General features: G+C 41.7%; 1 protein-coding gene across 1 annotated transcript; it reads left to right on the top strand.

Annotated features, from left to right (window-relative positions):
- Window positions 1-747: 747 nt before the first annotated feature.
- On the top strand, window positions 748-6,221 carry si:dkeyp-97a10.2. Its single transcript, XM_034554070.1, has 6 exons — window positions 748-1,015; window positions 1,972-2,031; window positions 2,505-2,870; window positions 4,284-4,523; window positions 5,400-5,496; window positions 5,823-6,221. Exons 2-6 carry the CDS (start codon window positions 1,980-1,982, stop codon window positions 5,881-5,883), a joined length of 816 nt encoding a protein of 271 aa, XP_034409961.1. The 5' UTR covers window positions 748-1,015; window positions 1,972-1,979; the 3' UTR covers window positions 5,884-6,221.
- The last annotated feature ends 8,258 nt before the right edge of the window (window positions 6,222-14,479 follow it).

Below are 14,479 nucleotides of genomic sequence, written 5' to 3'. Positions count from 1 at the left end.
GCGTTTCATGAAGTGAGAAGCTGCAGAGCTAACCCCTGAATAACTGATGTCATTATGTTTCACTGCTCTAGTTGTGTAAAAGAGGCATAGCTGACAAAACGATCTCATCTCAAAGTCTATTTAGAAGCTTGTTTTGGAGCTTTCAATCATATTACAAACTTGTTCGACAGATGTTTTTATTTCTGAGAGTTCAAGCAAACAGCTGAGGTATACATTCAGAATTTGAATGTGACTCCACTAAATCAGCATGTCATTGATGAAGCAGACTTTTCTATTTAAAGTTTGTTTTACTTCTGAATAATCCAAGTGGAAGAAGCATGAAATCACCAGCATTCCCCCTTTACATCAAACTAATAGTGAGAATAGAGTAATTCATGTATTACTCCCTCTTTACAATCCAAAGCCAAGGCAATGTGTTGTGTCTGCGGGGCAAATCGTGTTCTTGCTGGATAAGAAGCCTGCAGTACAAAGCCTATTTCATAATGAGTTCCAACATTGTCACTGGTTTCCCTTCAGAAGAATACCATTGCATTTATCTCCGTTTACAAACAGTCCAACAACAGTGGTGTGAAAATCCGAATCAAACATGCTGTATTGTTGTCCGAGCATGGATTCAGGCACAGGTCAGGGGGCGTTACGATGGAACGTTCCCTTAGTTGAAGCACAAAGCAGAAAGAAGCCTCTCCTGCACCGGGGAAAGGGGGAGCCGGAGGAAACGGCTTGAAGACAAGGGGCCGCCTCCGACTCACTGACTGGACCCGACAGGCGGAGGAGCAGCAGAGCACAGAGGGGGGCATTGAGCTCTACTGCTGGTGAGAAGCTGTTTGCAGCAGCGTGGACCTACACACTGTCGAACTAGATTCTACGTCGCAATGCGATGGCAACTGCTTTGAAGATATTGTTTTATTCTGTGCCATAAATCTACTCTCAGAGTGAACTGCGCTGCACCTTAACCTGTGAAAGTGAAGTGGGAGAGCTCTGGCTCGACTGTGTTGTTTGTCTCAACTTTGGAGAGGTAGGTGAATGCTACTCTGGCCTTTTGATGTGGATGACTTCAAGGTAAACAGAAAGGGAATTCCAGGCTATAGTTGGGGGTTTGTTCCTGCGCTGCTTCCCCTCTCTCTCTCTCTCTCTCTCTCTCTCTCTCTCTGTCTCTCTGTCTCTCTGTCTCTCTCTCTCTCTCTGTCTCTCTCTCTCTCTCTCTCTCTCTCTCTCTCTGTCTCTCTGTCTCTCTCTCTCTCTCTCTCTCTCTGTCTCTCTCTCTCTCTCTCTGTCTCTCTCTCTCTCTGTCTCTCTGTCTCTCTCTCTCTCTGTCTCTCTCTCTCTCTCTGTCTCTCTGTCTCTCTCTCTCTCTCTCTCTCTCTCTGTCTCTCTCTCTCTCTCTCTCTCTCTCTCTCTCTGTCTCTCTCTCTCTGTCTCTCTCTCTCTCTCTCTCTCTCTCTCTCTCTCTCTCTCTCTGTCTCTCTCTCTCTCTGTCTCTCTGTCTCTCTCTCTCTCTCTCTCTCTCTGTCTCTCTCTCTCTCTCTCTCTCTCTCTCTCTCTCTCTCTCTCTCTCTCTCTCTCTCTCTCTCTCTCTCTCTCTCTGTCTCTCTCTCTCTCTCTGTCTCTCTCTCTCTCTCTCTCTCTCTCCCTCTCTGTGTTTTGCTGTGCTTGAGGGGGGTTCATTTCAGTTTTGGCAGTAGTCCCGTCCACATGTTGCTCCAAGTTCTGTCTGCAACGGCAATACTTCTGTACCTCCACAAATAAATTAAGAGAAAAAGATTACCCCTTAACATTTGAATTAAATTTTTTCTAAAGGAGGGAAATGCTGCTTTAATTGCTTATTGCTCTCATTTTAATTTCACATTTTCTCTGGAGGTGATGTTATTATTCTTGCAGTGGTGGCAACCCTGCTCCACAAGTACCGAGGAAACGGGGTGCTGTTGCTGAGATCATGGACAAATTCCTTTCTTTGTTCTCTATCTACATCAGCAGGTGTTATGGATCTACAGTATTTCCTGAGCTGGAAAGCTGCCCTGCTGCTTCTCTTGAGTAAGGCTTTTTGTTGGAACCGCTGGCCGAATGATTCCCGTTTAGAAACATGCACAAAACTAACGGGAACAAAACAGTATGTCCGGCATTGATCCCCATCTCCTTGAAGTGAATGCACAGAAGCTTACCAGGTCCACTGGAGTCTCAACACAGATTTTAAGATATTGATGTGGTTTGATGGATATCACATTAGGCATGGCTGTCATGCGCCATAAATCATCGCTTGACATTCTTTGACAGAAAGTAGCCATATACATATTCATAGAGTGTATGCTGGGGACAGAGATGAAGTATTATGTCATTGTTGGTTTTATTAGCTTTATATTCTGCCCAAACAGTGAGCCAAAAGGTCCAAACTGATGAATATGAAATGATGTGGCTCATGCTGGTCATCTGAATATAAATATTAACTGTATGAGGCATGTAAGCACCAGTTTGATGCAAAAACAAATGGTCTCAATCTCTGTCCTCAGTGCCATGTGGGCTCCGGTGTATGTCGGTGCACATCCTCAACGAGGAGCCTTTGCACGTAATGCCAGACTCCAGTCTGGTTCTGAAGGCTCGGATCGAGCATGGACCCCTGGAAGAGGTTTCCGCGGTAACCTGGGAACGGGAGCCCGAAACTGGAATCGCCCCCGGAAGAGTGACACTGGCCAGCTGCCCCGGCAGAGGCCTCGAGTGCGCTGGTACGAGGCCAAACGTCCATGTGAACGTGGAGCAGCAGGAGACGACACTTCAGATTAACGGATACAGTGAAGCGGAAAGCGGCGTGTACGCTGTGACTGTGATGGATCACAAAGGGGCCACGACCACTGCACACTGCATCGTCAGGACTTATGGTACAGTACGACACATCATGGTCAGCTGCTTAGTTAACATTACAGATGTTGCTGAAACTAATAATAGATTCTTCAATGAGTCAATTGATGAAAATATATTACAAATATAAATATTCTTTTACAGAGCAATTTGAGTTTGAGAAATATGCATGCACTCACGTTATTGGACTTTGAATTTATTACGGTCCGATTCTGTGTTTACGACGCATAAGTTCCTCTCTCCAGCAATGCTTTTTTTCTTGTTGTTATTGTCATTAAATGGGCGAGTTCAAGCTGAAAGGGAGAGTGATGTTGCTCTTTGGTTTATCCATCACATGAAACTGACCAACATTTGAAGGTAACGGCTTCTCCAATTAGACGATTTATAGGTTCTCTCATTTTAACGGCCTTTGTCGACAAAGCCATCTCACCTCAAGGTCCATTTAGTAGCACTCAATCATATGACTTTTTTTTCTTTCTTTATTGGATTCAAAATTGCGGTTTAAAGTTAATTTTTTTTGACATTTGAAACAACAATCCCCGTTAAATCCCTTTGGCGTTTTTTAACAGTTTTTTAGACAAAATAGGTAATTGAAAGACGACAACTTGGGCTTTGCATTTGTCCTCATTTTACGCTATTATATGACTGAACTGTACCATTAATTAAAAAAAATAGGCTGATAGTTGAATGGATAATGAAAATAATCATTATTTGCAGCCCTTAAAATAGATGATGGTGTCCTCCACAATCTATAGGCGAGAAGAGGGTCCTATGGATAGAAAGGATCAGCGGATGTTGGGGTTGTGAGAGGTCGCTTTATATAAATCTCAGAGTAATGATACGAAAGTAGAAATATTTTTAAATGTTCATCAGCTGACGATGTCCTGGCCTTTCTAGTGTTGACTCAAACAATTACCAACTGTATAATGAATGTGTTTTAATTTCACGCCAGCAGGCAATGTTTTCTTTCTGATTGTGAATGTCTCATTTAATAATGAAACAATATGAAATTAATTTTGCCTATAGGCTTTGCTTGCTGGGTCTTCCTCTTGTGTCTGTGCTTTTAGATGAGTCTGGTGGCGTCGGCGCTTTCTGGTTTTCTGTCAAAGCTTCCAAGCTTTAACTCTCATCTGTCTGCTCTCACAGTATCAATTCATCAACTCCACTCCAGGTCTGCGCTCCCAGCTTCCAGGGCTTTCCATCATCCCTTTCTCAGGCGTTATGCCGCACTCTCCGGTCTCATTATTGTCCATGAAACTGAGCCAGTTTTTTCCTGACGGCATTAAACGTCTCTAATGATTCTTTGTCTGCGACCCTCTTGGACAGCCATGTGCCATTCATTCTTCTTCTTTTACAACAGAGAGAGTTTTTTACCTCCATCTCCATCACATCTTTTGGTGCTTATCCTCACCGCGTCTCATCTGTCTTCACAGAGGCGGTGCACCACGTCTCAGTCAGCGTCAATGTGTCTCACTCCTCGCTGGTTTGCGGCGAGGCCTGGGGGACGGAGCCCCACTTCAGCTGGTTCCACGAGAGAGTCGCCATCACCGAGGCCGTGGGAAGAGTCTCCAGAGACGGAACGACATTGATCATGACCAAGACTCCCGTCTGCGGCCACTTCACCTGCATGGTCAGCAACAAGCTGGGCCACAGTTCTGCCATCTACACTGCAGGTACGAGATGACACCGACACGGTTCTTCTGTACCAAGAGGAGTTACACCATTCTTAGAAATGCAATTTATTTTCAAATGCATTTCTTCATCTGGAGTGCCTACCAACCCACCACCTGTGAAATAGGAACACCAGGTCAGATGCTCTGAATAAAACCCACCATACACAACCTTTACAATATTAAATGACACACACAAAGTATAAGGCTAGCTGAAGTGGTTTATTTAGCAGCTTAAGTGCCAGGTATTTCCCTCAGAGCTATAAAAGAAGAGTGCATTTTGGATTCAGTGTGATAATATGTCAATGTTGTGTTTACAGCTTGTTGAAACTCCCCAAAGTACCATATTAAGATACTTTCTGTTTTATGGCACTTTAAAAAATACAAAATTCAAGAATAAAACACAGTTATTTGTTTAAGCTAGATGGCTGGATGAGAAGGTGGCCATGCTAATTTGACATCTTATTTAAAAGTTAGCTCACTGTGTTGTGTGATGGACATTCTGTCCTTCATGCCCTCCATCTTGAGCCATCTCCTCATTGCACTTTGTTCTGTGTATTGTGTCACTGGTGGTGTTTCAGTGATAAAGGATTTTCCACAGTGTGATCAATAAATCACTTACGCCACTTCTCCTGCTGCGACCACTGTTGCTAAACAGGCGAGACAAATGCAATCCTTCGTATATCTGCCAAGAGGTGTGATGATCCAAAGACAGCCCGGGTATTTCAGGACACCTCCTCCTGTTAGCTGTTGCTGTTCTAGTCAGTTAGTGACTTCACAGGCTTGTTGCAAATGACCTTTTTTTTGGCCTTTTAATGGCAGCCATTCAGATGTTTCTTGTCCTCCCCCTTCATCGGTTGTCTTTTTCCTGGCTGACAGCACCTTGCGGGACAGAGGGCAGAGGGACAACAGCAGCCGTATTGTGTCCTGTCCTCCTGCTGCTGTTTGGAGGAGTGCTGGCGTTTGTGCTGTGGAGGTACAGTAATGCACACAGACACTTGGAGGCACAGACACAAATCTCATTTCAGGCTGTGCTCTGATAATAAAGCCGTAGCTGAGAGAAAATAACACACTGGTAGGCAGTGCTTTAAAAATGACTTCTTTTTTATTTTTTATTTTTTTGTACTGAGGGTACAAGATGAAAACAGCCAACTGCTACACAGCTATTGCATCCTAAGTGACACACACGAGGCACGACAGGCCAGACGGTGTCTGCTGACATAACCATTGTCTGTTTACCGGAGCCGGCGTTCGGTTTGTCACTGCTGTTTGATCGGAATTGGACACTTTGTTTCTTTTCAGGCGACACAGGCACAGTAACAGAGGAGAGAGGCTGCACGAACATTTGGATGACACTATCTAAAAAAGAAAGAAAGAAAAAGGCCAGAGATACAAAAGAGGAAAACAGCTAAATGGATGGGATTGTGAGGCTGTAACTTCCTGTCCTGCGAGCAGTATGACCTTACACTGCATTACAACAATGTGACGAGTGAACTGCTCGCTGGCAAGTGAAAAACATCTAAAAATGGATATTCAGCTTGAAGTGCCAGCAGCGTCTTTCCACTGCCTCCTGCTGGGCTGCACCTGACACTGTGTATTTAGTAAAGTAATCAGGTTTATAAACTTGAATCAGCTGTACTTTGAATAGTAATGTACCTTCAAATGATGTCTTCATAATAAAATCCCTTTGTGGAATGTGATAAAAAAATCTCAGTGATTTACAAGTTATTTAAATCGATCCCCCCCAAAAAAGGGTTTTGAAAGACAGTTTGAAAATTGTTGGAATTGTGTTCCCTAGTACATTTTTACTAATCTTCTATTAGATGTTGGATTTGTTTGAAGCATTCATCTAGGAAACACTCTTTTAACAAAAGGTTAACTTGCAAAAATACATAAAACTTAAATCCTTTACATTGGTCAGTTGTTGCCTATTAAGTCTTAAAATTCAGCGGATTCAACTTCAGCGATTTGTCTTCTGGGATCCACGTTCATTGATGTTTTGTCAAAGTGTTCTTGGTGCTCATCCAGAAACTGCAAATTGTGTGTCAAAGATAACCCACTCTGAATAAACTCCTCAGAGTTTTAGAGATTGTGCCTGTCTTCTATGATGGGAATTTGAAGCATATCAAAGAAAAGACGCTCTATTTGCAGCTACAAAAGTCTTCAATATTGCCAGAATGCAAGAATAGCAGATGCAACTTTTAGCTCCCGGAGGCTAAAGGTGAGAAAGACAATAATGAAATATTTTGAAAATGGAATGAAAACTGTAGAGTGATGGGTGAGGAATACAGATCACTCATGACTGAAGACAGTCAGTTTAAATTCATATGCAACTTCCAAACTCCCCCCCACCCCTTTCCACACACACACACACACACACATGTGTGCCCATGAGCGCATTAGCACTGCTCCCATTGTATTGCTAGTCTACCCTGTGCCCCCTTGAGTTCTTGTGCCTCCCCTCAGAAGAGATGGAGGTGACGGAGAGTCACATCCAACATGTGGAGCTGAACCAAGCAGTGGGGCCTCCTCTGAAACCGGATGTACAGAAAGCTCCATTGTTGTCCAACAACTACTAAAACACATCACTGGCTCACTACATTGCTAGTGTAGTTTATTTAGAGTCCTTCCGTCATACACCTTCCTGCTGTTGCCAAGCACCGAATCCGTGGTGGACAGTAGCCAACAAACTCTCAAATATGTTTATGATTTTTCAGTAAGAAGAAATCTGCGAGTGGCTGAGAGAGGGTGTGAAGTATTGAGTCCAGCCTACAACTGAAATAACTTTCTCACAAAAGGTTTTGTCAGTATTTCCCAAAAAGCAGATGAATTATCTTTACTTTAATGACAAATTGGAGAATATAGCAGCCTAGACCAGCTGTCTGCAGAGAAAAAGATCAAAAATATCATACTAGATTTTACTCCACTAAGCCACTGTCGTATAACACAAATCTACTGGCAGCTCTGTGAGGCTGTACTGTCTGTACTGGCCTTACTGAGCTAAACTCTAACAACAGCATGCTTACATGCTCACAACTACACTGATATGCTGGAGTTTAGCAGACATTGATGGAAATGTCTTTAATATTTGATCATAAAAAGAAGTGTCAGACAAAACTGACAGTCTGACCTGATGGTCGCAAGATAAAAAAAAAGTAAAAAGGGATATTGATCCTCGAGGCAGCATGTATGAACGTTTGATGGCAGATCAATTAATAGTTCAGTCTGGACCAAAGAGATGGGCTAATAAGGTTGATATTATAAAGATTAAAGGGGGTACTTTATTAATTTGAAATAATAGCAAAGATCAAAATGATCTGTAATTAATCTTTTAAACTATCGATACATTACCAGACTCTGGAGACTGAAGATAACTGAAAAATGTCTGGGAAGGCCTAACTTGTATAGTCGGTCATAATTCGGTCATAATTCATAAAATAGAAAAGGCCGTCTACTGATCCCTGACACACACGCACGTACGCACGCACGCACACACACACAAACTTTTCAATGTCTTTGTGCATTCCAGCCGCGAAACTCTTATCGCAGCTGCATCCTGGACAGAACTATATACGTATTGATGTTTATAGAGATAGGGAGCGGTGAAAGGCTAACAAAAAGGAGAATGGTTGGTCTGGCGTGATTAGAGAAAAATGTGACAAGCTGTTATAGAAACTCGGAAATGGTCATTTCAGAAACTAAGCATGTTGTTATGAGCCTCTAACTCAACATTTTCGGACTTCCTTTCTTTCCGAGGGTCAGATAAGAAGATCTCATATTTTTGCGGTGAATATGAAGCTACCGAAAGGTTACGATTAGCTTAGCTTAGCATAATGGCTGGAAACAGGTGAACAGCAACTCTGCACATAAACCCCTGTAAAATCACAACTTTTCTATTTATATTTTCGACACTATGGTTTTTGTACGGATTAAAAAAGAGAGAATATCTTGCGTTAATTAGCGGGTTTTAGAGGGTGGCAGATTATTTTACCTCCAGACAGAGCCAGAGCTCTTTCCTCCTGTTTGCAGTCTTTGTGCAAACCTAAACTAAGATTATCAGCTGCAAGAGTTGCCAGATGTGTAAAAAAAAAGCATTTTCTTAATTTCCATTAGGGAAAGGGTTTTTATCCATCCATCCAGCATTGAATATGAGCTCAAATATCACTATAATTAAACATTAAAAGTCTTCCCTTCACAGAACTATAACGCAATAATTATTTCAAGAGTGAAATAAGGTTCAATCTATTTGTAATAGACTGAAATGACATCGGATTTTGACGGGCATAAATGATCAGTCAGTGCAAGTGGGGTAGATTTATTGGAAAGCAGTATGGCAGTAGATTATATAAAAAGCAGGAAAAATTGTAACCTATTAAATTACAATACAATAAAAGCCAAAAAGGTGCCCCATTGGGCATGAATCTTTTTAGCAGTGCCAGCTGTTATTAACTTGACAGACATGAGCGCCGATATACATCTTCTCTCAGCATGAAAGCCAGTAAGCGTATATACAAAAATGTCAAACTAATCCTTAAGTGATTGTCATTTTTGGTTCTGAAGGCATGGACTTTTACTTTGCAAAGTGCTTAAAGTGCATCAAAATGGATCCAAGTTACTTCATCACTTTCCAGACACCTTTAAAAGAGCCAAATATCAACTCATTAGACAGTCAATCACAAACTATGCTGACATACCCAAAGATTGTGCCATCAGTAATTCAATATTCGTTGCTGACTGTGCCCACAAACACAGTCCTGTGCTTGAATGGCCTCCTGGGTGTCTTGTCCAGATTGACATCTGTGATAATTCCCCTTGCGACCAAGTCATTTGTCATCTATGGGACAGAGGAGATAGGGATGTGAGTCAAGTTGTGTAACACCCACCCTTCTAAGCAACTGTGGAGGTCAGAGGTCAAATAAAAACGTCACACACACAAGATACTGCGCTGAAATAAAGACGTCAACATCCTGCGATTTGGGACCGTGTTTGGGAATCGTGCCATAAAGCCGTAGCTTTTCCATAAGTCTCCATCTATATGTCCAAACGTCCGCCTGACCTTGTTTTGCCCTCTCCAATTGTCCTCACTGTGACTTCCCCCCTGAACTTCACCTCCCAAAACTAAGACACGCCCTTTACACCCTATTGCACATAATATCTGTGAAACCCCAACACCTTCCTTCCTTAGCAGACCACACTTTCTCTTGGGGAAGTCCTCCTCCTCCTGGTGAGAGGTGAAACTGCAGGGGCTACTGGTAATCCAGGTTGTAAAACCAACAACACTAGAATGAAGTACAAAACAAGTTTAGGTTGGAGATAGGCATTCCTTTAACAGACGTGGCTGATATTTTAATGCACCTTTTATTTGTGGGGCGACTATGGGTCAGTGGTTAGCATGCCCGTCTTCCAATCAAGGGCTTGGCAGTTCAAGCCCCGCCCTAGTCGATGTGTCCGTGAGCAAGACACGTAACCCTGCATTGCTCCCTGTAGCTGTGTATAATGTAAAGTGTCTTTGAGTATCTTGAAAAGCACTATATAAATTAAATGGATTATTATTATTATTTGTGCTCGTTAAAAATGATGCGTGTGATGTTTTTTTTTTTAATTCATTTATTTTGCAGGGACAATGCACACCAATCAACAGTTGGACTGTAAGTGAGCCAGAGTTAGCCAGAGAGGCTAATTTCCATCTGCTGTCCCTGGCCAGATGTTTTTAAGGCAGCCTAAAATAACAAAATCTCAAAATAAAAATGGAAATAAAATTCATAGACAAACTGACAACAACATATAAACAAAACCAATACACAGCAAAAAGAAAGGGTACAACAATAGACCAGAGACATAACGGGCTGCAGCATGAATCAGGCAGAACAAACCCAGCTACAATACAACATACACATAAAAAACAAATGCACATACAGGAGAAACAAGCATCAGGACAGACAGCACATCAATGACTGCACACCTGATTGGCAACAAGCCATTCCTTCAGGTTATGCTTGAACGTGTTGTACGTGTTGTGTGCACGTATGTGTGGTGGCAGAGCATCGAGTGACCTGCCTTCACTGAGAATGTAGACTTGCTAAACGAGCTCGACCTATATGAAATGACACAATCACCTCTAGTCAGATCTAGTGAGTCTGCTGCTTTCACTGCTTTGTTTAACAAATTCACTAAGCGGGGGCGGAGCCATACCATTTAAAATGTTAAAAACCAGACACACATCAGTGAATTTAATGATGTTCTCCCAACTCAGGATGTGGTGTTTTGTGAGAATATTGCAGTGATGGTGGTGTTTTTGTTTTTTATCAAGTATTTTGATGGTTTGCTTATGGAGAATGGGAATAGATTTTAATGTTGTGCTGTTGGCTTGTGCCCAGCTGGTTAAGCAGTAGGTCAGATGGGGGACAATCATTGCATTAAAATACAATTTTGCAGCCCGCATGGTTAAACAGTGTCTTATATATCTAAAATTCATGAGATTAAATTTCAAGACCTTTGTCACATGGTTTACCTGTTTTTTAAATATTTAAAATATGACACTACCTGTAGCCTCTCACCAGCAACATAAACATCTGGCTCCAGTGACACTTTGCAAGCCCTCCTTGTGAAGAACATACAAACAGTCTTTTTAACATTCAGATGAAGGCAGGAATTTGCAAGCCATTTAGTTACATTAGTCATTGTGGACGTGAGTTTGAGTGCAGCTTGTTCTTTGTTCTTTGCATGCACATACATCACTGTATCGTCAGCATACATTTGAATATCACACCCATCGCAGACGTCCGGCAAATCATTAATGTATAAACTGAATAAAAGGGGTCCCAAAATAGAACCCTGGGGTACTCCCACAGTAGATCTTAGAGTAGATGATGAAACATCACCCACTCTGACACACTGTGTTCTTCCTTCAAGGTAGGATTTCAGCAGGGCCCCCCCCCCCCCCCCCCCCCCTTTATCCATTTTAAGCTTCACTTTCTCCAAGAGGAAGCAGTTGGCTGTTTCAGTCGAATGATTGGCCCTGTAACCAAACTGCATAGGATGGAGCTGATATGGAGAGCTGTTGAGATGTTTAGTAAGTTGCTCTGCAACACATTTCTCAGCAATTTTGGAAACAGCAGGAAGAATACTGATCGGCCGATAATTGGAGACATCGGTTGAATCTCCTGACTTAAAAATGGGCGTTACTATGGCTGATTTCCATCCTTTTGGGAACACACATTGCCTGAGAGAGTTATTCACAATGTTTGTGATTGGGTGAGCGAGTGTGCCTTTGTGTTTCTTTAGAAAAATATTGTCAATTCCATAAAAATCTTTGGTCCTTGAGTTCTTGAGTGAGCCTAGAACTCTGGTGACAATAGATTCAGTGACATCTTGAATAGAGAAGCATGGTTGATCTTCATTTACTGGTATAGGATCAAGTTTACCAATACTGGAGCTTTGAATTAAAGCCTCCACTGAGTTGATAAAGTATGAATTAAAAGTTGTACAAATTACAACTTCATCTTGTGTAAGGCCCCCGTTCACTTTAATTTTAAATTAACTTCTTTAGATTATCCCATATCATTTTAGAATTACCTCCTGCTTCATCAATGATTTTAATAAAAAAAGTAGCCTTTGCTTTTCTAAGTTCTTTTGTTACAAGGTTTCTCAGCATTATGAATTTCTGCCTATCATTTCCTAATTTAGACTTGAGTGCCAGTTTTAACGCATAGTCCTGTTTTTTCATAACATGATTGACTCTCTTGTTCAGATTAAAAAACACAAACTGTTGTCAGGTCTTTCATTCTTGTGAGGAAGATCATCTTGATCCAAACAACACAGTGTTTACCGGGTCCTCTCACCGCCACCCTCACGATAAAACCTCTTAAACCCAAGCTCTGATTTGATTTGGGAAACCACAACCTGTCACTCAAAAATGTGGCTTCCTGCAGCATGTTGATGAATATGAAAAGGCGCTGCACTACAACTGTGGTTCAGCTGAACCTCCACCCGCTAAAAACGTCAGCAGTATCAGCAAAGCATCCATTAGAATCCATTTAGAATAAAGTGTTTTAGTCAAAACAAGGACAAGAAAGACACTACTAAAAATGGAATTAATAATATGTAGCTGCCACCTAATCAGCGGACTGAGAGACACCTGTGCAGTTTAGACCGTGCCTGTCAGCCCCGTTTGAACATCCAGCTTCCATGTTAACTCATTTCTAAAAATGGTAATTCAGAGCTGTATTAAATTAGACACATATTTGCAGTTGGTATTTATGTATCATTTATGTATCTGCTTTGGTAATTATGATAAAGTGTTGGTTGTCTGGATTGCTGGAGCATCAATATTTGACTTTGCAGAATGATATATTGTGACAGGGGAGAATAAACATGAAAGGCTACGCTACACAGACTGAAAGCCTCGGAAAGTATTACATTTACATCTATGAAAGTCTGAAAAAAACAGCAGCAGAGCTTGGCTGTGATTTTTTATTTTCCTCATCCTTTGATGGCAGTGGTGGATCACTGCTGAAAACAACTCATATTTACCATTTAGCATCTTACTTGATAAATAGAACCCCTAATGTTTAGCAGTAACATTTTTGTTTGCTGCTTATCAACAATTTCATATTAAAACGTTTTCCACTTCGGAAACTGTCTACGGAACTTTCCATGTCCATCACCAAATGGCAGACAGACAAAGTTTTTTGGAGGATTTACCGGCTGAAGAGCCCGATAAGTCCGGCTGGAGCAGTCTATGGAAATATTGTATTTAATAATCAGTCCTGGCATACAATAGACTTCAGTGAGATAACAAAAACAAGAAAGAAGAACGTATACAAAACACCAAATGAATGCTAATGTTGCTCAGTGTCTGCAGGGTGTGGTTTGCAGTTTTAACGGTGGTATTAACAAAGTGTTCTGTTTACAGCTTTTTGTGTTGTTCCCATGTGGACACAACTCAGTTAATACTTTCTGAAATGTTATAATCGTGTTTCCAGGTTGTTGCTGGTGCATTTGGTGACAGTGCTGCACCATCGTCACTGATGTGTTTACAGCAAGAAACTGTGGCGGCGGCATTTAGGCCCACAGAGGGACGCCTGTTTGATGTCTGAAAAACATCATCATTGTGTGACGTAGTCGGGTGCAAGAGGAGCGATCAGTTCATGACGGAGAGGAAGAGAAAATAATCAGTGTCGAGTCCCAGCCTGCAGAGCATCTGGTTTCCTCACAGAGCATCCGTCTCTGCGTAATTCTAACAATAGGAAGTGTTGCTGCTCGGCAATTATCATTTGCTGTTGGTTATTATTCTCTCATTACGCTGAGCTGCACCTTAATGTGTCCCTAGTTGAAATGTTTCACCCCAAAAAAATTGACTAAATAAAATGGTTGAATAGAGCTTGAGTTACGTTAAATGAACCCCGATGCCTTTGGTGACCTCCTGACCTTTCCTCGAGCACCACAAGGTTTTGACTCCAAATGCCTGCACAACTAATGGCATTCCCGTCAGATGTACATTGTGCTTAGTGCCAAGTAGCAAATGTTTGCACGATAGATTACGCTGATGAAGATGCTTTGTCCCAAAGCCGTACTCCATACTGATCCTCAGCAGGTTTGTAGTGTGTTCACACTAGAACGCTGACAGTTTACTTCAAAGCATACAGCATGAATACTTTTTATGTGCTCTTGATGCACACTATTCTCCCACAATGTAATGCACAAAATTAATATAATGTTTAAATAAATATGAATCACACCCAAACACCAGGAAAGCAAAAAGCCAGGTGTTGGAATTAATTCCATATTACTGTGATTGAACTATATAAAAAAAGAAAAACAGATAAGTACCCAGTGTGTCAAAACTCCAAAACATTCAATATAACTAATTTGTAGCCGTTATTGCGACAGGCCACATGTCTCCGCTGCTATCGAGTGCGTTCCTAAATATGGTTGCGTTAATCAGTGAGACAATCACG

Source organism: Cyclopterus lumpus, chromosome 16 (assembly GCF_009769545.1).
Source record: "Cyclopterus lumpus isolate fCycLum1 chromosome 16, fCycLum1.pri, whole genome shotgun sequence".
NCBI classification, from domain to species: Eukaryota; Metazoa; Chordata; class Actinopteri; order Perciformes; family Cyclopteridae; genus Cyclopterus; species Cyclopterus lumpus.
Note: the sequence above shows the minus strand (reverse complement) of the source record. Positions and strands in the feature narration are given on the sequence as shown.

Coding starts and splice junctions, on each gene's coding strand:
- si:dkeyp-97a10.2 (XM_034554070.1), top strand. CDS start 1,980: ATGGATCTACAGTATTTCCTGAGCTGGAAAGCTGCCCTGCTGCTTCTC. Junction 4,524..5,399: donor TTCTGCCATCTACACTGCAG/GTACGAGATGAC, acceptor CCTGGCTGACAG/CACCTTGCGGGACAGAGGGC. Junction 5,497..5,822: donor CTGGCGTTTGTGCTGTGGAG/GTACAGTAATGC, acceptor GTTTCTTTTCAG/GCGACACAGGCACAGTAACA.